Source organism: Saccostrea cucullata, unplaced genomic scaffold (genome assembly GCF_032062105.1).
Source record: "Saccostrea cucullata isolate Sc308-1 unplaced genomic scaffold, CSIRO_AGI_Scuc_v1 ctg347, whole genome shotgun sequence".
Classification (NCBI taxonomy): domain Eukaryota; kingdom Metazoa; phylum Mollusca; class Bivalvia; order Ostreida; family Ostreidae; genus Saccostrea; species Saccostrea cuccullata.
This window is the reverse complement of record NW_026933200.1, coordinates 485,062-511,067: the sequence shown is the minus strand read 5'-3', so window position 1 is coordinate 511,067 and position 26,006 is coordinate 485,062. Positions and strand designations below refer to the sequence as shown.

Sequence of the window (26,006 nt, the reverse complement as noted above, 5' to 3'; positions counted from 1 at the left end):
AATACTTGTATTTTCAGCAACATATTAAATTGGGCTGAAATTAATACACGATAAGATTCATTTGAATACTTAAAAGTACAATACGATTTACTGTGAAAGCCATCATAACACATGAATAATTTATTTAAAATCTTAAGACTCGTTCTACACATATGGGGGTAAAAAGTTAAGATTTAGAGAGTAAACATAATTATAACACAGACGACCACGTGGCAATCGCAGCACTCTACACACAGATGCTGGTAAACAACATCGGAGAATTTCAAATCAAAACTTTACTCTCCGCCATCAAGTGACGACTGTTTACCGTTATGTTGTTTGTTTGGGTGTTCGTCTTTGTGTCTGGGTTTGTTTGGCTGGCTGATGGATCATGTTATTTCATGCAGCAACCTCCTAGAAATTTAAACGGTAAATATTAAAGATATTCCTCATTTTATTGAGAATGATTTTCAATATTCTTTGTTTAATATATGTTTTGTTTGATGTTTGTTTACTCTGACTTTTTTCTCTCATTTTTTCCTGAAGGTTGTGTGGATAAAACAGGTCAAGTGATTGGTTTTAATGAAACAAAGTTCGACTACGAGGCTTGTTTTTATTGCTACTGTGGACGTGGAGCATTACATTGTTGTGGGTAAGTAATAGTAAACATTGTCTTATATATACCTTTGAATGGCCTCATTGTCAGTACGTGTAAAAACATCAAAATGTCCAACTGCGTCCATATATTTTATACATTAATTTTATATTTAAACGTCTAAAAAATAAAACTTCGTCTTTTTCATTACATTATAATAATATTCAAAACACATACGATACAGACATTACAAGACCTAAAAATAGGGATGTAGTTGTGTATATATATGCTGTTTACATTAAGATTATTTCGTGTACATCAACTTCGCGCGAAGTTTAAATTCAAAGACATAAAGTTTCACACGGCCACAAATGCATTCATTCCCCCATTTGAATCGGTTTTTAGAATTATTTGATACTTCTCTGTTTAACGTCCCTACGATAATTCTTCACTTGTATTGAGATCCCACCGCAGTGGGTTATCTTTTTTGTGCCAATACTGCGACACCGGACCTAAGCGAAAACGGATTATTTTTTTCCTGCAAATCTGCAATGTTAATTTCAATGGAAACATTTTTTTTTGTTTTAATTAATAATTTACCGTATGAAAATATATTAATTAAAATCGATGCAAAATATTGCATTAATTTATATGTAACGCGTATTTCCTTCTGTATTTTATTGAGAAATCTAAACAGTTGGTTAGGTTTGTGTCATTTTTACTGATTGATGATCAACATTGGTTGTCATACCATATAAAGAATTTTAGTATGCAGTAATCCATACTGTATGCAGACTCTATAATGCAAAGTAATCGTGAAAAAGACCCCATTTATCCTGCACACTTGCTTTATTCGAATGTTGACCTACGATTGTATAGACGATAACTAACATCTAAATTGTGGAGAACTAGTTGCACAGGATAAAATTTTACTACTCTGTTATCTGAAAGGTGACTGAATGTTCAAAATACTGTGACTAAGTTTTCACAGAAAGGGGACAAAATGTTCACAATGAATTGACTGCATGTTCACAGAGGGATGAGTGAATCTTCATAGAGAGGTGACTGAATGTTCACAGAGAGTGACTGAATTTAACAGAAGGGGTGACTGAATGTTCACAGGGAGTGACTGAAATTAACAGAAGGGGTGACTGAATGTTCACAGAGAGTGACTGAATGTTAATAGAAGGGGTGACTGAATGTTAACAGCTATGTGACTGATTATTTCCTATGTAACTTGTAACACGAGCTTTGATTGCTTACAGAGTCGGGTTAAAATATCCGTGCACCCAACTTGAGCTGGGGGTAAATAAAAACGCGATGTCACAATGCGTACTTTCTCTTTTATAAAAACCAAATATTATGACGACACGATGCATTGTAGTACGTAGTAATCATTCGATAGATTGAGACACAGCTGATTAGAATCTGATGTTTACAAAGATTTTTTTATTGGTTCCTAGGAAATAAATTGGTTATACAGGTCAAATCAAAGCTGTACGGGGGTTTACCCCGGAATTTATTCCACACACCCTTCGGCCTCAGATTGCATCGAATAAAACCCAGGGTAAATCCTCGTACAACCTTGATTGAACCCGGATCACTATTAATGTTTACAGAACGGTGACTAAATATTCAAAGAGGGGTGATGGAATGTTTACAGGGATATGACTGAATGTTCACAGAAATATGACTGAATGTTCGAAGAAATGAAACTCAATTTTCACGGAGGGGGGACTGAATGTTCACAGAGAGGAGACTGAATTTTCACAGAATGGTGACTGAATGTGACTGAGTGTTCACAGAGAGATGACTGGATGTTCACAGAGAGTTGGCTGAAAGTTCACAAATGGGTGACTGAACGTTCACAAAGGGGTGACTGAATGTTCACAGAGAGGTGACTGAATGTTTACAAAGAGGTGACTGAAAGTTCACAATGGGGTGACCGAATGTTCACAGGGGGGGGGGGGGGAGGGGACTGAATGTTCAAAGAAATGGGACTGAATGCTCACAGAGAGGTGGCTGAATGTTCACAGAGGGGAGACTGAATATTTAAAGAAATGGGACTGAATGTTCACAGAGAGGTGACTGAATGTTCACAGAAATGGGACTGAATGTTCACAGAGAGGTGACTGAAGGTTCATAGAGATGGGACTGAAAGTTGAAAGAGAGATGACTGAAAGTTCAGAGAGATGGCTGAATGTTCAATGACAGATCTCAGCCTCTCAGTCACGATCACCTTTCCTTATCTTTCAGTGAACATTTCAAGTTGACTTTAGGCCATAATAAATAAATTGCTAGATTCTCATCCGAATTTTTTTTTTTTAAAGATCGAGGCGGGCGGGCGGCTTTTATTAGCTCACCTGAGCCGAAGGCTCAAGTGAGCTTTTCTGATCACATTTTGTCCGTCGTCCGTCCGTCCGTCTGTCCGTCTGTCCGTCCGTCCGTCCGTCTGTCTGTCTGTCCGTCCGTCTGTAAACTTTTCACATTTTCGACTTCTTCTCAAGAACCACTGGGCCAATTTTGACCAAACTTGGTACAAAGCATCCTTGGGTGAAGGGGAATTTAAATTGTTAAACTGAAGGGACATATCCCCTCGCAAGGGGAGATAATTAAGAAAAGACAAAAATAGGGTTGGGTCATTAAAAAATCTTCTTCTCAAGAACCACTGGGCCAGTAAAGCTGAAACTTATGTGGAAGCATCCTGGGGTAGTGTAGATTCTAAATTGTTCAAATTATGACCCCCGGGGGAAGGGCGGGGCCACAATGGGGAATCAAAGTTTTACATAGAAATATATAGGAAAAATCTTTGAAAATCTTCTTCTCAAGAACCACTGTGCCAGAAAAGCTGAAACTTATGTGGAAGCATCCTGGTATAGTGTAGATTCTAAATTGTTCACATCATGACCCCTGGGGGAAGGGCGGGGCCACAATGGGGAATCAAACTTTTACATAGAAATATATGGGAAAAATCTTTGAAAATCTTCTTCTCATGAACCACAAGGCCAGAAAAGCTGAAACTTATGTGGAAGCATTCTGGTATAATGTAGATTCTAAATTGTTCAAATAATGACCCCCGGGGAAGGGCAGGGACATTATAGGGAATCAAAGTTTTACATAGAAATATATAGGAAAAATCTTTGAAAATCTTCTTCTCAAGAACCACTGTGCCAAAAAAGCTGAAACATATGTGCCCTTGGAAGGATCATGGGGTAGTGTAGATTTCAAAATGTCTAAATTATGATCAGTGGGGTAGGGTGGGGATGCATTATGTATAATAAGGGGGAACTCTCGTAAAGAACAGAATGGTCAAAGCTTCTCAGGTGAGCGATGTGGCCCATGGGCCTCTTGTTATATATTTTTTTCTTTTTTCAATTTTGCAGATTTTTTATAGACCTGGTCAGTCAGTGTAATTTTATCTAATGCCCGAATAAACGTCATAGTAAAGGTTCAATTATCTCTTACTTCACACCATCACCAATATTTTTCAACCAATGACCCTTGTTTAAAATATAGATGCATGTATTACAGCAATTACCATCTTTTCAGCTGTCATCATCACTTTGGCGGGTAGAATGGTAGATGAATACCGATCCCAATCAGAATTAAGACGAAGAAAAACAGAAATAAAAAAAATCGAGGCGGGGGTATAAAATCGGGGCGGGCGGGGATGAGAATCTAGGAATATTTTTATTATGGCCTTAATGTGCTGTTTCATCTGTGATGACTTCAGCTTTTCCATCTTCTGCTTCCCGTTTTATGTTGCTATATTCTATCACTTCACCGTTTATGGTAGCGTCTCTACAACCAATAGTGTAATCCTTAATCCTTTTCAAAACATACCTTGAATTCGGTTATATATTTTAAATACTTCCATTGTGGGTAACAGATTCACTATGTATTTCATACCAATAATTTTCAAGTTGCGAAAAATAAAAAGTTCTTAAGAGGGAGGTGTACAAATACTTGTTAATAAATAGTGAAAGATTTCATTTTTGATTTCTCTTTATCCAGTATTGAAACCTAACTGTCGTGAGCTAAACTTTTTCATTTTTTTTAAATAATATTAATTTCAGTTGAGTGTGAAGTTTTGCGTTACGTCACGATCTTTTCGTCAGATGCATCCAGTTTAAATAATTCACGAGATTGGTCAACTCATATTATCAACCTTGACACTGAAATAGTCTGTTGCACCAGCAACCAATAAGGAATAAGAAGAAAGTTCCAGTCGTAAAACTTGCGGTGTGTACAATTTGCCTTGAGCGCAGCTGTCAACCAGACCGTGACGTAACATATAACTTCACACTTAACTGCAAACTATGATATTGAAAAGTACACCCATCCAAGACGACTGGAGTATATCCAGGTAAACCCCCTTGCAGAAGTTATGTGTATTTAAAAAGAGAACTTTTCCTCCTTTCAAAATTGTTAAAAAGAACAGTTTTTTTAATCGTTTCTCGTGAGCTTTTAAATAAGATGTCCAATTAATATTAGTCTAGATTAAACAACAAAAATTAGAAAACAGATTTTAAGAAACTCATGAAAAAAAGGAATTCTAATTCTTATTGCATTCATTTTCAGGTTTGGCTACAACGCAGGGATCATGGAAAGACAAGGCTGCACGTTGAAGAGACTGCCTCGCTGTGATTATACTTTTATCAATGATGAAGACGGTGTGTCACAATGTACGCATTAGATGGTTTTTAAAATGGACTTGAACTTTATGCAAATGAACTACAATTTTATAAAAAAAATTGTGGCTGAATAAAGTCAAATCAATTGTACTCTCATTCATGCACTCATTAGTCGTAAATAAAGTGAAAATTCAATTTGTTTAAACTTTTAATGTTTCCTGTGCCAATTCAAGTATAAAAATAATATTTTTTTCTATGATGATTCCCCACCATAAATTAAAGTCCACGCCTTTTGATATCATTGATAGCTGCTTTTACAATAAAATGGAACTCTTAAATTACTAGTAATTTACATTGTCATTGGCCATTTGCAAAATTATTTTTTAAAAAACATTCTGATTGTACACGCAAATGCAATCTATCATCTAAAAACAAAAAATGTATGAAAAAGCTCTTTTACGATATAAATATTTAGCTCAACATTAAATTTACCGAAAATAACTAGTTATTTCAAATCACAGATAAGTTGTCCTTGAAGCACCCAACCTAAACTCTCAACCTTCACCTATAAATACCCCTTTCTCCATACCTATGACCACCAGCAAGGTTTTCTTATCTACGAGGATCATTCAGTAAGTAATGCAACATACAGTATATCGTGATAAATGTTGAGGCATTTAATTTTATTTTTTCACAGATGAAAAGTTCTACTAATATTGTCTTAAAGACAGAAAGCCCCATGAATTTTCCTATTGTCTTCGCAAAGAAATGCACTTTTGAAATAAGCATGGCCACTACACTGAGTGGATGATCTCTGTCAAGAAAATAAAAATTACAGCGTATGCGAAAACTGCTTTTTACATAAATTGCCTAAGAACTCATATTTATGATATGATTTTATATGTAGAAAAAAGTTATCTTCAATGCTGTATACTTTTCAGATAGATACTGTAACTAAGAAGAAAAAAAGAGAATTTAAATATTACAATCAATCTAGCCGATTGAATTTAGGGGGGGGGGGGGGGGCTAAAAAATATCGATGTTATGTGCCACATGATACCTGAAATTTTTAATTTACCTGGAAAGACATCGTTAAGATACTAAACATTAAATCATCACGGCATTTTGTAGAATTTTGACAAAGAAAAAAAATTAACAATATTTCTATCAGATATGTGCCCTATTTTCTTACAAATGCCTTAGAGAAAACAATGCCGTAAATGTGGCAATGGTCTATTTAAATAATGTTGTTTTTTTCAATAGAAGATAAACTTGCTTGATAAATGACAAAATATAGGTGCACTTTTTTATAGCCGAAAATAAGAAAAAATGTGGAATCAAAGAAAAGGTGTTTTTTATTATGATAAAGAGAAGCAAATGCTCCAAACATGTTTTTTTTTAGTTTTCATGTATTTAGAGAGATCCATTAAAACATGTACTACTTAACTTTACTTAACGCAATTCAAATATGAAAGTAACCATTGCTATTCCTTTATTGATTTCTTGCCAGGGCAGTCCAAATTTCGGTGACCAGGGTATTTTCCTGTGCCTGACAACGCAGTTGCATATAAGCTTAGAGAAATAAATGAGATTTTGAAGAAAATAAAGTAAACGTAACTTTTCCATCGGTCATATTAGATAGATCTAAGACACTAGGAGATCTTTTAATTCCCAAAATTCATGAAAACAATGAAAGGAAGATTGTACAATGTCAGATATGTCGTGAAATATGATATTCGTCAGTGCCTTGGGGACATCCCTGAAGATGAGTATGCTGAGGTTTTCTGTGCATGGATACAAAGACATAATGCATATGTAAAGGGTAACAGGGAATGTCTTGAAGGATTGAAACTATTAAGAAGACATTTTATGTTCCTTTCTTATCTTTAGATGACATGTTGCATTATTTATTGAACGACCCTCGTATTATCTATTCTGTACCAGGTTTAAATGTCAAAGTAATCCGTTAACAGTAAAACTCAGTTCTTCTCGCAAAAGTCCTGAAAGGTAATTTTTTACACACTGCTATTTCCCAATTGTGACAATGAGCACCAGACTGTTATGACCAGTCGGTAGGGGATGATCACTCCTCCATTCCTTGCACCTGATCCCACCTTGGATTATTTTAGACGTCCACGTTTGCTCTGTTCCATAAGTGGTATTGTTTAATGGACTGTTCGATATCTCCATATATTTCATTATAAAAAGTCTTGATACCAAAATGTAAATAAATGCAGAACAAAGAACTGATTAAAGTTGTGAAGAAAGCACAAACAGGATAATAAACAATGGAAAATGAAGTTCCTGGGTGCAAAATATAAAGTAATTACGTGATAATATTAATATTGTTCGTGATAATTAATGAAAATGAATGACCTCAAGGAAGATAAACAAGACTTTCCTCTTAAGTTGACTTTAAAGATAATCTCCATCATTTTAAAAATATTCTTAACAGACTTTTTTTTTATCATATGCCATTCAAATTTGGCTGAAATACTGATAACTCGGATAATTGGGAAAAAAATGTTTCCTTCTTTTTCATGATATCATAAGGTTGTAATAAAAACATGGAAACAACAATTCAAAGAATGTTAAATAGCAAAATAAAATTTGTGTCTACGTCTTGAACAGTTCTTAAAATTCATAAAGTTAAATAATGAGTCAAAATCATGAGTTTCTTTTAAGAAACATAAAGTGAAAGATTTATGAAAATTATGAAAGCAAGAAAAGTCTGTTCCATACGTGAGCCGGTGTAAAGACGAATAATGACCCCCATCGAATAATGACCGGGGGTCATTTTTCGACAGCGAAAAATGACCCCCGGTCATTATTCGACGTAGAAAAATGACCCTTTTGCCCGTAGAAAAAGTGTCACCACCCTAAAAATTTGCAGAACCCACATGAAGAAAAATGACCCCCGTAGAAAAATGACTCCCTGTTGATTAAAACTGAAATTTTTAGGGGGCAAAAAAAATTAGATAAAGAAGCATATTTGCCAGAATGCTCACCTGAGCTTATTTGGAATAAATTGATGATATGTTGATCTCATAACATACGATTATAGCTATACCAGGTATTTTAAGGTCAATGCGATGATTCGGAATCAGAAGGAGTAAAGATTCATCGAGCCTAAAGGGTTAGGTAAACATTGTTTTTCGATGGTGGGAATCATCGTACTGACAGAAAAAATCAGCAGTATCATATATTATTTTATTCTCCGCTTGAAATGCGGGAGGGTATATGGTGATTGGGATGTCCGTCCGTCTGTTACGCTTTGGGGTATCCATCTGTTATCCGCAACTCCTCTTATATATAAAAAGATGTATTTGTAAAACAGCTATGCCCCTGTATGGTAACATAGCGAAGATTAAACTTTTCTGAAAGGCAATTTAAATATAATGGTACCCAAAGTAGGGTCTTCTCACAAGAAATACAATTGCAAAATAGGAAAGCCCTAGCACCACTTGTTCAAAATTAATGGCTAAGGATAAGTGTTTGAAAGGTAGGTCAAACTCAAAGGTCAAAGGGTCAAAGTTGATGGTTTCTTAAGAAAGGTTTAATGTAACAAGTATTACATTTGTGAAGTATGAGAGTACTAGTATCTACCGTTTAAAAGTTATAGCCAAAGTAAATTAATTAAAAATTTGGCATTTTTGTGTTAAATGGGACAAACTCCAAGGTAAAGGTCAAAAGGTCAAATTTGGTGGTACCCAAAGTAAGGTCTTGTCACAAGGAATGTACACATATTGAATATGAGAGACATAGCTACAATAAATGAAAAGTTATGGTAAAGGTTAAAGTTTTTGCGGAAAATCAGACCGCCAGATAGACAGACAGACATACAGACGGACACGATAAAACTATATACCCCCGAATCTTCGATTACAGGGACATAAAAAGAAATGGTCTTCAATTAACTTTTCATATTATGATACAGTATAAAGAAGACGTTACAAAAATGAAAATGTTTGTTCTGATTTTCATATTAAATTCTCTGAAAAAATATACTCAGAACTGGATAAAATCGTGGAGTAAAACAGAATTAAGAAATGTAATGAATACTGTGTGCTAAATCAAAAGGTTATGTCTACATGTATAGTTTTTGCATTGTAATGTGTATTTTATACTAATAGTTTTACAGAGCATATTTTAGGTGTTATACCCACCCACCCCCTTACTTATTTAGGAGGAAGTTGATTATCAACAAAAGCAACAAAAAACAAGATGTGTTTGTGAAACACTGATGCCCCCGTATGGCAACATAGGAAAACAATTGTGAAATTTGAAAGTAAGCCAATGTTAAAGCTTTTTCAATATGTACAAAAATCTCCAAGGTCAAGATCAAAAGATCAAATGTAATTGGTATCAAATGAAAGGTCTTGCCACATAGAATCCTTATGAAGAGTATGGAAGCCTTCGCCCTAACCGTTCAGAAGTTATGGCCAAGGTTAATATTTTCTAAAAGTAGGCCAAATTCCAAGGTCAGGGTCAAAGGGTCAAAGTTCTTGTTATCAAATGAAAGGTCTTGTCACAAAAATTAAATATGTTAAGTATAAAAGCACTAGCCCTAACTCTTTAAAAGTTATGGTCAAGGTTTGCTTTTTTGAAGTAGTGAAGCCTCAAAGGTCAAGGTCAAAGGGTCAAAGTTTTTGGTATTCAATGAAGGGTCTCCTCACAAGGATTACACATTCAAAAGTTATGGCCATGGTTAAAGTTTTTTCCCAAGTACGGGGATCTACAAGGTCAAGGTCAAAGGGTCAAGATTGTTGGTATCCAATGAAAGGTCTTTCAACAAAGATTACAGATGAGAAGTATAACACTCGGAGTTCCTCGGATGACTCGTACCTCGCACATAACCTCGGACGTCAACGGTGATCTACCATCTTGCTGATTCAGTCATGTGATCTTTTTTGAATTTCTTTCAAATGTCATAGCCTACAGCATAATCGAAGTTATTTTGTGGCACACTCAACAGTGTTTTCTTGCTTTCAAAGCCTATTAACATGAGGTTGTAATCAAAACCTGTTCACGAAAAAGAATTGCACAAATTAAGAAACATTTTCGACGAACATTATGCAGAGCGAAATATGAAATGAGTGATAAGGCAATTTCCGGCGGAGAAATGTAAGGATCTGATGCGTATTCCTCCACTAATCACATCCGAGGTTTGAATGGAGCGCAGCGGAGTCAGCCGAGGATTGCCGATTGGAAGTATAAATGTCCTGGTATCTACTGTTCAAAAGAGATGGCCAAAGTAAAAGTTTAAAATTTTAATGTTAAAGTGGGTCAAACTCCAAGGTCAAGGTCAAAAGGTCAAATTTGGTGATATCCAAAGAAAGGTCTTGTCACAAGGAATACACATGTGAAATATGAAAGTCATAGCTCCACTAAATCAAAAGTTATGGGTAAGGTTAAAGTTTTTGAGGACAAACAGAGGCAGAGAGACAGACAGACAGACGGACACGACAAAACTATATACCCCCGAAACTTCGTTTACGGGGGAATAAAAAAACTACCATACCTTTATTTTTCTATAAGGATGCACTAAAAATAAGCTTTAAATAATCTACTATTCTACTAATTTTCAACTGTTACTCTGCCACAATACTTTCAAGTATACCCCCACCAACATTTAAAGTATGCTTTAATCATGGCGAAGTAAATTATGACATGATTGAACTTGTGTGAAGGCTAAACTTCATTTCAATATTTTATTTAGAGTCTCTTTCAGTATTATTGAAAGGTATAGAGTTTTATTCATATTTTTGCTTTTCATTTATTTTTTGTTTGTTTTGATTTAAAGTAATTTTTTTTGGGGGGGGGGGTGTCAAAAATTTCCCCCTCTTTCATTGTCAAATAGGATTTGCCAAACTTATACAAGCTAAAAGTTGAAATGAAGGAAAAATTAATTTTTCTATTAAAGAGTAGTGGAATCTGATTGTTGCATGGTTTGATTTCTAAAAACAAGTGGAATATCATTCTTTAAGCAAACACTATAAGGAGGAATATTAAAAAGAAATTTTATTTACTTGACAATTAAAGAATCTCTTTTCACTTTAAAGGGGGTCATTTTTCAATGGGGGTCAATTTTTTATAGGACTAACATATAAAATAATGACCCCTAGGACACTTTTTCTACAAAAAATGATTTTTTTCTACGGGTAGAGGGTCATTTTTTGTCTTTGAAAAATGACCCCCGGTCATTATTCGATGGGGGTCATTATTCGTCTTTACACCGGAAAAACACAGGTTTTGTCTACTGTTTCCTTGTTTTCGTGTATGTTAAGGTCACGACACTATTATTCGTGACCTAATCCCATTTCTGATATTTCGGAGGTCCGTGTTTGCTCTGCTCCTATTTTGTATTGTTTAATGGACTTTTGAGCTTGAATACTGTTCGTTATTACCATAAATTCCATTTTAACTTAAACTTATAACATTCAGTTTGAACATGCAAAGGTGAGAAATGTGTTCAAGTACAATCTTTTCAAAAGGCTTGGTTTACCAACATTCATTTTGTGGTACTTGAGACCATAGCTACTTCTCTAACTTTTTTCATCAAATGCGAACAACAGGGAAGAAAAAGTAAAACAATATTTTCGTGTTGGAGCTAACGCAAGTTATTTTTACTTACGTTTTTCTCCATAAAATAGATTTTTTTTTTTAGGTTTTGAAACCTGTAATTTTCTAAACAGTTTCTAAACCTATTACTTTAAGGAATTTTACAAAATTTGCCCTAGTCACGCAAAAGTTTTACGTTTGTCAACATTCCATTTTATCACTGTTTCGTTCCTGTCACATTGTGCAGTGACTTGGCGCTTGCTCAAGAGCGATGGAGAATAATTAGTTGATCCTTACGTTGGCTGGTTTGAATCTTCTGCGTGCCTTGGATACAGATCCTTCGGATGAGACCGATTTATTTTTGATCGATCAATTTTCGTTATTTTCACCCTTTACCTAAACCGATATCCTGTGTGGCAGTTAAGTGAACATTTGTTGAAAAACCATCAAACAAATATTTGAGGTGCCATTATTAGAGGGGACAACCCTTGTAGTTATACAAGAGCTACATGTCAGTACAACTGACAGACCGGATGCATTTCGTAAAATAAAAATTTAAAGAATATTGGACTATCAATATTGTTTGTGTCGTTGCTTTGTAGAGATTTTTTTACGTGACGTTGTGTATCTTTTTTTCCTAATTCAGCTCAGGTAACAGGGCAGACATGTACATTATTAACAAAACCCTTTCGAAATGTAAATAATTCAACTTGAGCAATCGTTGTGAAATAAAAAATGTCAACGAGAGAACGGAAAGAGGAAGGAAGTTCATATATTTACAATCATCTTAGAAAGGTTTTGTGTACAGTTTTTTTTTTTACATCTGATATCACTGCATTGTAAATGGATCATGTAGAAGTTGGTATTTTTGTATTCTGTTTAATTTTTAAAACACTGGAATATGAGAAAGCTTTTATTTCTTTTTCTACATTTTGGAATTATAAATAACTTGATCAGACGTGTTCAGTTGTTTCCTACAGGAGTATGCAAGTAAGTCAAAATCGAATTTAGTGCCTTTGAATACCTTTACGGTCTGTGTAACATTTAGCAATTCAACGTTCTAAAAATGATCTGGAATTGTAGAATATTAATATTTTTGTAGTATATATAAATTCAAAATTTTAGTTCAAAAATCTATATTTTCAAATTTCTAAACACGTTTTGAAGAGTTGACATTTTAGGTTTTTATCATAAATATTCGTAAATTTTCTAAAACAAGCGATTAGGTAAAAAAGTCAAATGTTTAAAATGCAAAAATCGTTTTTGGAAATTTGAATTTTGAAAATGTAAAATTTAAATTTAAAACTTCCAAATTATATATAAAGGGTATGTCGCGAGAAAATTCATTTTTGATACAACAACAATACAGATTAGGACTTATCAATGGTGTCAATTTCAAAATAAATGTAAAAGAATGATTCTCTGATTAGTCCATTAAAAGTTAAAAATTAGAATATTACTGATATAATTGTTACAAATTTCATATTTAATTTAATTGATATTTATTGAGACATATATTTCGACATTTTTTTCTTACGGTTACTTTGAAAGATATCATAGAGGGGTGTTAAATAGCATAAAAACAAACAGAAGGTATCCTATACTAGTATTTAGGGACATAATATATCATAATGTTAAAAATGTTGACAGACTCTATAAGTTGTAAAGTCCTTGTTCTGACACGAAATTGTCCTGGGGTTTTTTCGTTTGCCCGACCATTATAAGGAGCACACAGTGTATAACCGATCGAAAGTGGACGTTCTCTCCTTTATCACACCTGTTACTACTTTTTTTTTTGTTTTTGTTTCTGTTCTTTTTGTTGCGTTTGTTTTAATTGTAATTTACGGTCCTTGTTAGCTTTGCGTCACATTTACATTGTTCCTAAGGACTTTTGAGCTTGAGTTTTATGCTTTATCTTCATGAACCATCAACATTTTGCAGAATATCTCCTCTGAGTTGCTGTCCCAGTTACCACTTAAATGAGGCTGGTGATCGCTGTGAAGGTATGTGCTGTATTTCATTTATTTCTATTTTAATGAACGGTCTTTTAGCAAGACCTAAATCAGTATATCAATATAATATTAATTTTTTGTCTCTATGTACATATATCTTCCTTTTGTTTGACCTGTTACATTTAGGTTTACTTTTACTTAAACAGAGTGTGAACCTGGCTTCTATAAATCTAATTGCTCAAGTAAATGTCCAGAGGGGTTTTTCGGTGAACTTTGCATTAATGAGTGTAGATGTAAAGATGGCCATGTGTGCGATCATGTGATTGGGTGTAAAGATGGTAAGTCTGCGATGTCGGTGTGTACACACGTGATCATATTGTATGTTCAACACATTTCCTTGGTTTAAAATTAACCTACTTCCTCCAAATACTAGTATATATGTACTTGGAATAGTATTATGTATATTTCGTTTCAATTTCACAAAAAATAAATTTTAAGAAAACTATTTTAAAAATCTCAGTCATGATTTGTTTTTTAATTGGTAACTAAAGAGCTGTATAATTTAGCCGCCTGATAAATTTTGCGAATTATTTAGAATCATGAATGACCATAAGCATTGATATGTCACTAACATGTTGGTTATAAAAGCAAGACAAGAAATATTTAGGAAATAAAAGTGGGTGATAAAAATCACTGTATGAGTTGAATAATTTGAAGGTTTATTAAGCATCGATTTAAAGAGGAAGTCATGACTAAAGATTTTTTTTATTATGAACATAAACATTTGCTAAACTCTAATTATAGATTTAGGCACAATTTCCTGTTATTCCTCTTTGATTCTCATATTTTGATACATTTTGCCAGACATTTGGATTATTTGATATGAACCTAGTTTATATCATTTTGATTTTAGTTTCAAGCACTGGGAAAGCATCAAGTCAAGGATATTGTCCGTAAGTATTAAAATATCTCTTGTCAAAAACAAAATTTTCAGATCCATGCAACTTCACCTTGCTTACGTAATTAAATTAGCATTTTACAGTTCTATTTAAATGTTTGAGGGTCTCTGATAGGGATCTATAAAATATGTAAAGATAACGAACATCGTTTGAGAGAAAAGTCCATTGAACAGTCCAAAACATCAGAGGTGGGATCGGGTGCAATGGAGGAATGAACATACCCTGCCAACCGGTCGCACCCGCCTTATGCACATTGTCATGATCGGGAATTAACAGAAAAAAATCTCGGATAACTCAGTGTGTAAATAATGACATTGCAATCAGTATAAAAAAGTCAGTCAGCATTTGACTTAATGGTAAATTGTACTCACTGACAAGGTCATTATATCGACTATATACCTTAAGGAATGACGATTTTAAACAAGATAGCTGATATTCTTGTTTTATCAACTACGTTTCTAATAACCTACTGCGTTTTAGAAAATGTTCATACTAGAACATGCTCTTCCGTATCGAATTAACCGAGAGATATCAATGAAAGTTGATGGTTAAAAAGCTAAAGACATCAAGTTTATCATAAAGCTTTGTTGTTAGATAACAAAAACGTCTTTTTTAAGTAAAAGATCCAAATATGAAACAGATGTGTCAGACTCTGTGGTATCTATTATTTCAAGCAAATCGAGATATATTGTGTCCACATAAGAATGGAGATAACCACTGATAATTGACAATACATCTCCGATATATCTAAATGTTGATTTGAAGGCCACGGCAAGTGTTTTTTCTTCTTTTCACGTAAAGAATTTTGAACAAATTCTGTTTCATATGAATACAATAATAGGTCTTCTAATAACAGGGGGGCATAATGTGGTACCCATTGAAATCCAAATGGATTGTTGGAAGTCCTGGTCTTCAAAGACCACACAGATATTGTCAATCAGAAACTCGAGCATCTTTTCAACTTCAATTTTAGAGTACTTGTGTGTACAATCGGAATGTTTTTTACCAAAGTATTTTTGCAAATGAAAGTAAATTTACAATTCCATTCATTTTTGTTGATAAAGCAGCTGTCAATTATGTCAGACAGCTTAGACTTTAATTTATCTTGCAGAATAGGTGTATATAAAGTTGAAAATCTTTAGTTTTTATGGTTTTGGTTTCGGTCAAATTTTGTGATTTCAAATGTTCCAAAAGTTCCTTTGATCTACGTCTGATTTACACCATTTTCCGAATATATTGTTTAACAGTACTCTTGAAGTTTCTCCTTCGCTACGAACTGAAAATATCTTAGTAAGGCAAAGAAAGAGACTTGGTAGAACATTTACTGGAACCCGCTATGTTTGTTGTTTGTAAGGATTTTTATGATAATGAAAATATAGATATGGTAATTCAAATTCATTTTGGTTGTTTGGAATATTAAAAATATCTAAAACTGAGGAAGTTATGAGTGTAAGTTGAACTGTCACTTGTTGAATGAAATCCAAGTTCTCCAGAAATACATTTTTAATGAGCCTTACAAACAAAGAGAGTTTTGCTAATTGCTTTGTCAGCAGGGACCAATACGTACTAATCATGTATTCTATCTAATTCTAATTGTAAATCACATTTAGACTCGCATTTGCTAAAGAAAGTTTTGGTATATTGTTCCCCTTGTCCTTCCGTTTGTCTGTCAAACTTTCTTCTCGTCCAAAATTTTGTTTGCTTTAAGAAGTCACTAATTGTTATCTTTTTAGATATGATAGGTGTTGTCCAATAAATTTGCCATATAAGCTTTTCTGAATTCCTTTTTTTTTTTTTTTTTGTTCCGTTTTTTTTTTTTTTTTTTTTTTTTTTTATCATGCAGCATAAAACTAATTGCAAAATAATTCATACTGTGATAAAGGAATGTTTATGGCACCAATAATAGTTTTGCTTTAAAGACTGGAATCTGAACTATTCTCATACACGCACTTTCTAAGAAAATTCAGGTATATTGTTATTATCCTTGTCCGTGCTTCATCTGTCACCTTTCCTCTTCCTCAATTCAAATTACTCGTGAAATTAGTTAAAGCAGCAGTAAATATGAAAGTTTGCATCCTGTAAATGCGCAATAAATTTCGTAATTTTCATTTTCATCCAAATTATCCTGACAGACAAATAGAGGTAAAAATAATGATTTTTTGTTTATAGAAACCATATCCTTATAACACCTTGTGTATATGCATATTCCGTAATCAGATCATCTTTTGGGGGTTGAGTGGTGGTTTCCTTAGAATTTTAAAAGAGGGATAGTTGAGGCAAATATGGCAGAGAAACGGATGTTCCCTGTCTATACTAGTAAATAATAGTTTCCCTATATATACTAGTAAATACAGAACAATGAATGGAAATAGTATCAAATCTAGATTGAAGCATATTTAAAGGGACCTCTTTGATATTCAATATGATAACACAACAAACTTAATTTAAGAAAATTATTAAACTCAAACTGCATATTTTACACGTTGAAAAAGATTTTCTCCGTCGCTTGCAAAAAGTTTTTTTTTATGTGACAGGAAACCATTTCTTTTTCCTTTGAAATATTTGGTGGACGTTGTCTTCTACAGTTAGGTGATGTAATAGAAAATAAATCAATTCACCGCCATCTTTGAGATTTCGACTCGATTAATTATGCTATAACGGTATGCAGACCAGCAAATTAGGATATCATCTCATGAACGTAACAGGGAATATTTTATTTCTAGTTTCTTTTTTTTATCTGTATTCTTTTTAAAATTGTAAAAGTGTTTTACTCATTAATGTATTAGAGAGCAATATTTTTCAACGGACCACAAAAGTCTCTAGTGATAAAACACCCCTACATCTTGTGTCAACCAAAGTGGTTAACTTTTTTCCACAGCACATATATGGCATTTTTTAAAGAAAAGTGGCAAACAAATCTTATACGTGTAAAGAAGAAAACACTTGATGTGGCCTTCAACTTGACAATTAGATTTATCGACGACTTAATGTCAATTAACAATGGTTATTTCCATTCTTATGTCTATACAATATGCCCCGGTGAGCTTGAGATAAGATACCAAAGAGTCTGACACATCTGTTTCATATTTGGATATTTTACTTGAATAAGTCGATAATGATAATACAACAACCACACTCTGTGATAAACTTGATAAATTTAACTTTTCAATCCTCAACTTCCCTTTCTTATGCAGCAATATACTTGCATCACCTGCATGCTGAGGTTTTCGCTCTGTTTATTAGATGAACAAGAGCATGCTCTATGTAAAACGAAGTAAATTATTGACAGACAAGTTGATGAAACAAGGATATCAGCAGTCTCAGAAGTTATACGGTTCATACAATGATCTTGTCAGCAAATACAATTAATCATTGAGTCAAATGCTGACTGACGGTTTTGATATAAATGTCAGTTCATTATTTACACACTGAATTGATTACGTATTTTATGGAGGTCTGTGTTTGCATTGCTCCTATTTTGTGTTTTTTTATGGACGTTTATGCTTGAAAAACTGTACGCTGTCTCCATATGTTTCATGTAAAATGTCTATAGCTTTAGATATATACAAATAATACCATAATATGTAATTTGTGAATTTGGTATTTTAAGTTTCCATTATTGAAATTAATGACATCATAATAATCTTTTTTTTTCTGAGGAAAATTTTCTCTTTAACTTTGAACAATGGAGCAAAGAGTCACTTATATATATATATATATATATATAAAAAAGTGTGTTATTCACCTGTAATATGAGAAAACAAACCTTTTTATCTTTATAGTGAGCATTCTATTTCATAATTAATTTTGCACTTGTGAGATGGAATTTTAAAGAGTTTTGTCATAAGTTAGAGATTTAATTTTCACCTACTTGTTTATTTCACTATACGCATATCGCTTTTCTTGTTCTTCCATCTTCTTTGGAGACTGAAAATTTAGTTTTTGTGGGTTTTTTCTAAATAATTTGATAACATTTTCTTTTTCTCATTGTCAAAGTTTGATTTTACGTACTTCACAGAAAAAACGAAAATGGATGCTGTGTAAACTATTACAATAAAAGCAACACGTGCATAGGTATGTATATGTAAACATATGTCAGATTTTTAGAATCATGCGTTTAAGTATTTGAAGACATAGTAAAGTAAAAAAAAGGGGGAAAAATGCATTTTTGTTTCTGTTATTCTCATTCTCCCCAGACTACTTTTTTTAAAAAAAAGGATATAGTAGTGATATATAATATTATATCAATATAATATCGCTCGTGTCATATACAAAAATATGCCTATCAATTTACACTTTCTCTTATTGACAGCCCTTCAAAATATCCTAAAATATTAACATTTGAAACATTTATCATCATCTTTCTAAATATATATTCAGTAATACTGTTATACATCAATTGTTTTCAGAGTGTCCTCCGGGATATTATGATAACAACTGCTCTAAACCCTGCCCACCAGGATACTTCGGAAGACGTTGTGTCTCTAGGTGTACATGTAACCTGACGCTGTGTAACAGCGTGACTGGATGTAGTGATGTGAGCACAGGTACATTTTATTTTCAAGAGCAGTATTCCGTGGGGTTTAATATTGAAACATTAATTCCTTTTTATAAACGTAAAATGAACCTTTCGATTAAAACAAAATTAATATTTTTAGCTCACATGTATCAAGAATAGAACTAAGCAAAAACTTTGTAAAGAAAATCTATGAAGTTCTGATGATCTATTTCATAGAACAATCTTAAGGTCAGACGATACGTTCCTCAAATATCTGTTTTGTAAATCTTCATAATGTATGAAAAATATTTAAAAAAATTAATTACCTTTTGATTACTTAACAGGTAAAATTTCATAAAATCAAAAAATGTAATATTGGCAAATTAAGTATTTTCATAACAGGGTTATATAGAAAACATCATCCTTTGCTATCTTGCACAAATGCCTGATAATGTACATCAATTTTTGGTAAATATGTAGTAATAATAAAGTAGTAATAGTTCATTGATAAAATGTTGGGAAAAAATTATATACTATTGGGGAACATCTCGTATGTCCTTAAGTGGATGTTCAGCCATCTTGGATAATATCTGGTCTGAAGTTGGAAACACGAAGAATGTACTAAATGTAGCAATGCCTTGATTAATGATACTCGAACTGCCTATCATCTACTACAGAGACCAAATTTACTGAACAATTGATCTTTTCTCAAATATTAATAAAATGGCTTCTTTTATTCTTTCTGCATTTTTCTTTTTCATTTACCACAATTCTTGAAAATTCTATTTTTTGAAAGTGATAATTATATTCAGTTATACTTATTTATATTCTCCTTCGCTTTTAGGAAATGTTTATTCTTTGTTCTATGTGCACTTAAAATTGCGAGACACTCCAATTAGAATATTTTTAACAAATATATTGAGTGAATTGATACATTGGCAGTCTGTGTGCTACTCTTACAGCAAGATAGGTGCACAGAAAATGGTATATAAAATATGGTAAAAGATTTTCCTTTTCATTATTTTTATAGAAGAAAACTATTTTACAGAAGACCCGCTTTTATCATGGAAGGGATATTTGTTGCCAACAGTGACTGCGGTGGGAGGCCTAGTCGTACTTCTTCTTATTTTTGGAGTATTCTTTTGTTGTAGACGAAGGTTTGAATCTTATTAGATAAGCAATCATTCTAAGTATAAATAAATGCAAATTATCTGAGAATCTTTTTCACAGTAACAATGTTTAAAAATGTGAAACTGTATTTTGATTCTGTAACAAAGGGTTTTCCAAACATTTTAATAAATAAATAATGTTGATTAAAAAATATTTTTACAGGAAAATAAAGGAAGGATATGAACCAAAGCATATAAATAGTAAGTACATACTTCTACAAAAACCATTAAAATTATCTGGTTAAAGATTTCCAGTTATCATAGAGATTTCAGAGTAGCCCTCAGAACTTAGGTAGAACTGTATTAGGCATGTCACAATTTTGTTTAAGGTCGAGCTCTAGCAAATAAAAGGTTACTACAGATTTTTCAAATTTGAGGAACGAGTTCTTTTAATGATTCCTTTACAAATATAGCTTAATAAAATAAGGTGAAATTAGGGGTCATAATTTTTTTTTTTTTTTTTGATAAACAAGACGAAAAAACATATTTTCAGCTGTAATTTTAAATGAAAAATGAAGAAAGTCGGGTATGAATTTCGTAATTGTTTTCCTTCTCAAATAAAAGAAGTGTATCAATATTGCCTACAGTCTCTTAGAAAATGTTTTTTCGTTTCTTCTAAACCTCTACTTCAGAATGATATCAAATTGAATATAGATATCGGGGATATTTTTGACATGATTTCAAATTAAATACAATGAAAATGCTTCATTTTCTACATAATTCTATTACAGCCGTAAAGTACGGGAAAATTTAAGCTTATATAAATTATGAAGTCAAAATTGATCTAGTAACAAAAAGACAGTGTAAAGTCGTTTATTAGATCGTGACCTTAATTTATTCTGCTATTACATTAATATACATTTTATTTTATATTCTCTGTTTAAAAAATTAGAAAAACTAATGAAATATTATTTTTGCAGGCCTTCAGTTTATTACATTTACGCTAACTTTTATCTTTAAATTGTTTTTCAATTTTATTGTATTGCTTATACGCTCTCTGATTTTTCGATCTCTCATTCTGTTTAAAAAGATAGGGGTCGGTTTTTAGTCCTTTTTTAATGAAGCGTCACAGCCTTTTCTTTATATCAATTAAGAATTATTGAATTTCAAAAATCTTCAAAGGACAAGACTTGATGAAACATAAGTGACAGTTTTGTGAGATTGTAGTTTCATAAAAATTATTACACCCAAGGATAAGATGGAGCTACGATAACATATTCAAGGAAGGATATGGAGATAACGAACAGTATTCAATCTCAAAGTCCATAAATCAATACAAATTAGTAGCAGAGAAAACACGGACCTCCAAAACATCAGAGGTGGGATTAGGTGCCATGGAGGAGTGAGCATCCCCTGCTGACTGGTCACATCCGCCGTATGTTCCTTGTCATGATCGGGAAATAACCGAAAAATCCGTCGTCAATTCAGTGTATAAATAATGGACTAACAATTAGTATGAAAAACGTCTGGCAGCACTTGACTCAATGATAAATTGTATTTGCTGACAATGTCATTGTATCGACCATAGAACTTACAAAATGATGACTTTAAACGAGAATGCTGATATTATTGTTTCATCAACTTGCTTGTCAATAATGTACCTCGTTTTAGAAATTGTTCATACGTAGAGCATGCTCTTGCGTGTCGAATCACCTGAGATTTATATACTCCGTATGCAGGTGATGAAGGTATATTGCTGCATAAGTAAGGGAAGCTGACAATAGAAACGTGAAAGTCATCACGTTTATCATATAGCTTGGTTGTTAGCTTACCATTAACGTCTTTTTCAAGTGAAATATCCAAGTATGAAGCAGATGTGTCAGACTCTGTGGTATCTTTTATCTCAAGCTCACCAGGATATATCGTATCGACGTAGGAATGAAAATTACCATTGTTAATTGACAATACGTCGTCGATACATATTCAAGTCATATCAGGAGATATACTAAATAAGGTTCAAAATATATAAGTAATCATCTCAAAAAAGAAAAGTAATAATAAAACATATCAATAAGTTATAATATATTATTGATATACAAACATATCCCCGGGAACTGAAGACGTTTATTAAATGCGTTTAATTCCCGGGGTAAGGGTAAGGCCAAATTAAAGGAAAGAAGTTCGACATAGGAGAAATCTTTTAAAATCAAATCAAGAACAATTTCATATGAAGTTTGAACTTTTTAAATACACATGTATTCTTAGATAGTGTTGATCCAAGTTTGTTCAAATCATGATTGTGGAAGGGGAAGGGACAGCAAAATCAGAGCAAAGTTTAACATAGGAAATTACCATCCATAACTACCCACGGATTTTTTCAAAAATTGAATTATGTACCCCAATGAATAAATAAGGTTCACAATAATTGTAAATTAAATTTTGGTTTTGAGCTCAGGTATATCCACAATATTTGATCTTTTTTATGGAAATAAAGAGGATAGAGATCTTTTTAAAATCTCCTAAAGATCAACAGGACAAAGATGTTAAACTTATTGACTTTTTGTTTAATTTATATCTCAAAAGAATTGAATTCACTTTAAGGGAAATCCTTTTTATACACAGATGCCTCTCAGCGGCAGGCTTCCTGTAGGGAGGACCAGGCCGGGAGGAGGCAATGTAACACCCGAGAAACCCCGCCCTGTGAACCACGTGTAACCTGCGGAGAGACGAGTGGATTCTTCCCAGATAATTCTGAAAATCCGTATGCACAAATTTCGGATACAGCTAGACTGATGCCAAGAACAAAGCATACCCCAAAGGAAGTCGGTCTTCCAAAAGCCCCAATGACCACGAGTCAACCCTCTGCAAAGTGTGAAGATTTCACCTCATACGATGTTCTTAGTTTGAAAGCTAAAGGCAAAAAATCGGACATGTGTTTAAATAAGCAAATGCAAAAGACAGAGTTCTCAGGAGTTAAGTATTCTAAGAACTCTCTGCCTCCTATTGTAAAAAATAAACCTCTACCGCCAATTAATTCACCCAATCCTGACAAGCGGAAAAGTTTTCTTTTTCCTGAAGACACATCTGATTATCTGACACAAGAACCACTTCTTTCAAATGATAGATCTAGTGAAGCGGAAATAAAGGCACTTCCGCCTCCCCCAGCGCCCCCATCTGCTCATAGCAATGGTTTCCGCTATAAACCTAAGAAAGGAAAGAAACCACCCCCTCTTCCAAGAAAACCACCAAGTAATTCGGATATCTATCGCGATGACAGCAATAGCGAGGGCAACGCTGCACACGATGGTACAGTGAGCATCAGAACAGACAATGAAACAGAAAGTAAAAGTAAAAATAAGAGAACCAGTTCCTTGATGCCAAAAAAATTTCTCAGAAATGAACCTTCAATGAAAACTACCCTTAAAAGGGATATGCTTAACAGACGGAAGACGAATGGCATGTCGTACAATCTATCCGGTCTGTTAGATGTGGACGAAATGCCACCACCTGAATTCAGTGACGACGAAGAAGCGAGGGGTAGTGCCCAGCCCCAGTATCCGGGGGCTGAGGTTCACATGAACCCCCTACGGAAGTGTCAGACTGTCATAAAGAACAAGATGAATAGAATAAGTGCACTTAAGTTCGCGAGTAGTACCTTGGACAATCTTAGATACAGCTTTGCACGACCTCAACATTAGCTTCAACAGAGTGAAAATAAGAACATTGCAAACCCTTTTGTTCAAAATATACTTAATTTCGATATATTGAAATGAAATTACACATCTAATCCTATTGATTTCTTTGATATAAGCATAAATCATTTGTTGTCGATATTAAATATTTTGTCGACTAAGTCTCCAAAGTGCGATGGTCTGCGCCAAACCCCGACGGCTTACTGTCTTTACGGACGCCAAAGTCCGATGGTCAAGCCAACGTCCGATGACTCGTTTCCTACGAGACACGTTGCGCTAAAGTGCGATGGTATGACACGTCAAAATCTGATGGTGCGGAGAAACAGTCAACGTTTATGACGTCACAATATATTTGACGTCAAAAATTGACGCCGTCGTCCTGCATTCAAAAGCCATCATATCTGAATTCGTCCTCGAATACAATTTTATTGATTTTGTATATTGATTGCACCTTCCAGAGATATTAGGGTTGGTCCTCACACACCACTTGACTGATTAGGGTTCGTCCTTGCATTGCACAACCCGAGATATTTAAGATAAGTCCTCGCACACTATAGTCGAGTGATTAGGGTTAGTCTTGCACCCACCCAAGATATCTAGGTTATTGTTAATACACACTTTTCGAGCATTAGTCTCGCGCACATATATGACAGATAAGGGTTAGTTTTCGCATTTATTTATACTTATTTCTAAGACCTTGGCATGGCGCGGCATTGAGGTGTGGCGCAGTGGCACTGTGACTTAATAAACGTTAATTGATTTCCGCACCATCGGACTTTGGCGTGTCAGACCATCGGGGATTGGCGCAGACCATCGGACTCTGGCGTGACCATCGGATTTTGGATTGCCGTTGCACTTTGGAGTCCTACAAAAAACAAAAAAATTAAAAATACCATATCTCACCGTCCAGAAAAAAATATATCTTTATGACTCCCCTATAAGACGGACATAGGGTTTTGGACCAAAAATTTAACTCCCAAAAATCCGACTTATAGGCGAGTATATACGGTAATTCATTAGAAGGATAAAGGAAAGATCTAGCCTAGTTTTTGACATTGAAGAAGTATTGGACTAATCTTATTTTTGTTTATATGTTTTCAAAATACATTAAAAATAAACTTAATGTTTATGTGGTATCGTTTTCCTTCCGTAAGTTCTTCCTTATTGTATGCAATTAAACTGAAGGTTTATCTCAGATCAACTTAATTAGCACTAAGTAAAGTATTATTGAAAACACTCAAATCAGAGCATGTATATGATGTTTAAGACTGAACGACAATTTCAAATACAGGTTTAATAGGTGCCTCTCGAATTGCAGTACACTTATAAATTCTATGTTTATTATCAATATATGTTTGTATTTTATTGTTTTTCCTGAAATCTTTTAACATGAAACATATGGGGATAACGAACAGTATTCAAGATCAAAAATTCCATGAAGCAATATAAAATAGGAACGGAGTAATCTGTATAAGTAAGGGAAGTTGTCAATTGAAAAGTTAAAGTCATCATGTTTTTCAGAGAGCTTGGTTGTTAGATTACCAATAATGTCTTTTGTAGTAAATAACATTCCGTCTTTAATATACACAAATATACTGTCAAACTTCATTTGTAAAGTATATTTATTTAATATAAAGGGTGTTAATAAAGTTCGTTCCACATTTTTCTTTTATTTTCAAAAAGAAATCCGATGAGAATATATTAACAATTTGTGATATTTCATATTTGCAGAGTCCATTCTTGCTACTGATAAGGTTTTAACTGTCTTTTGTTGAATCAATAAGGAGAGGGCAGGTATTAAAACAGATGATGTCTGTTCAGAAAAATTAGGGATGACGCATATTTGTGACATATATTAAGCAGACAGGTCAAAACTTCCTTTCAAATATTATGCAAAAATTATCAAATCTGTGGAGAATTCCAAAATGACAAACCTATTGTATTGAAAAGTGATCTATCGTTCTTATACCTACATTCGTCAGCTTTTCTGATGGAAGATAAGCTATGAAGAAACAACAGGGAATTAT

General features: G+C 33.5%; 2 protein-coding genes across 4 annotated transcripts; both read left to right on the top strand.

The window, feature by feature from the left end:
* Window positions 1-230: 230 nt before the first annotated feature.
* LOC134237651 (uncharacterized) lies at window positions 231-5,407 on the top strand. The gene is made up of 3 exons (XM_062719789.1): window positions 231-408; window positions 526-631; window positions 5,156-5,407. The coding sequence occupies exons 1-3, from the start codon at window positions 312-314 to the stop codon at window positions 5,268-5,270; spliced, it is 318 nt and encodes a 105-aa protein (XP_062575773.1). The 5' UTR covers window positions 231-311; the 3' UTR covers window positions 5,271-5,407.
* A 7,178-nt stretch (window positions 5,408-12,585) lies between these two features.
* Window positions 12,586-25,446, top strand: LOC134237637 (uncharacterized). 3 transcript variants are annotated; one of them, XM_062719776.1, is made up of 9 exons: window positions 12,586-12,759; window positions 13,711-13,772; window positions 13,928-14,059; window positions 14,635-14,674; window positions 18,699-18,754; window positions 19,090-19,227; window positions 20,227-20,335; window positions 20,511-20,548; window positions 22,910-25,445. In XM_062719776.1, exons 1-9 carry the CDS (start codon window positions 12,671-12,673, stop codon window positions 23,983-23,985), a joined length of 1,740 nt encoding a protein of 579 aa, XP_062575760.1. In that variant the 5' UTR covers window positions 12,586-12,670; the 3' UTR covers window positions 23,986-25,445. The 3 variants fall into 3 exon arrangements, with proteins under 3 accessions (XP_062575760.1, XP_062575759.1, XP_062575761.1); XM_062719775.1 differs by having other exon boundaries at window positions 20,209-20,335; XM_062719777.1 differs by lacking the exon at window positions 19,090-19,227 and having other exon boundaries at window positions 22,910-25,446.
* The last annotated feature ends 560 nt before the right edge of the window (window positions 25,447-26,006 follow it).

Excerpts from the sequence above, each read along its gene's own strand:
- LOC134237651 (XM_062719789.1), top strand. The coding sequence starts at position 312 with ATGTTGTTTGTTTGGGTGTTCGTCTTTGTGTCTGGGTTTGTTTGGCTG. Across the intron at positions 409-525 it reads ACCTCCTAGAAATTTAAACG|GTTGTGTGGATAAAACAGGT; the intron begins GTAAATATTAAA and ends TTTTTCCTGAAG. Across the intron at positions 632-5,155 it reads GGAGCATTACATTGTTGTGG|GTTTGGCTACAACGCAGGGA; the intron begins GTAAGTAATAGT and ends ATTCATTTTCAG.
- LOC134237637 (XM_062719775.1), top strand. The coding sequence starts at position 12,671 with ATGAGAAAGCTTTTATTTCTTTTTCTACATTTTGGAATTATAAATAAC. Across the intron at positions 19,228-20,208 it reads ATGTAGTGATGTGAGCACAG|AAGAAAACTATTTTACAGAA; the intron begins GTACATTTTATT and ends TTATTTTTATAG. Across the intron at positions 20,336-20,510 it reads TTCTTTTGTTGTAGACGAAG|GAAAATAAAGGAAGGATATG; the intron begins GTTTGAATCTTA and ends ATATTTTTACAG.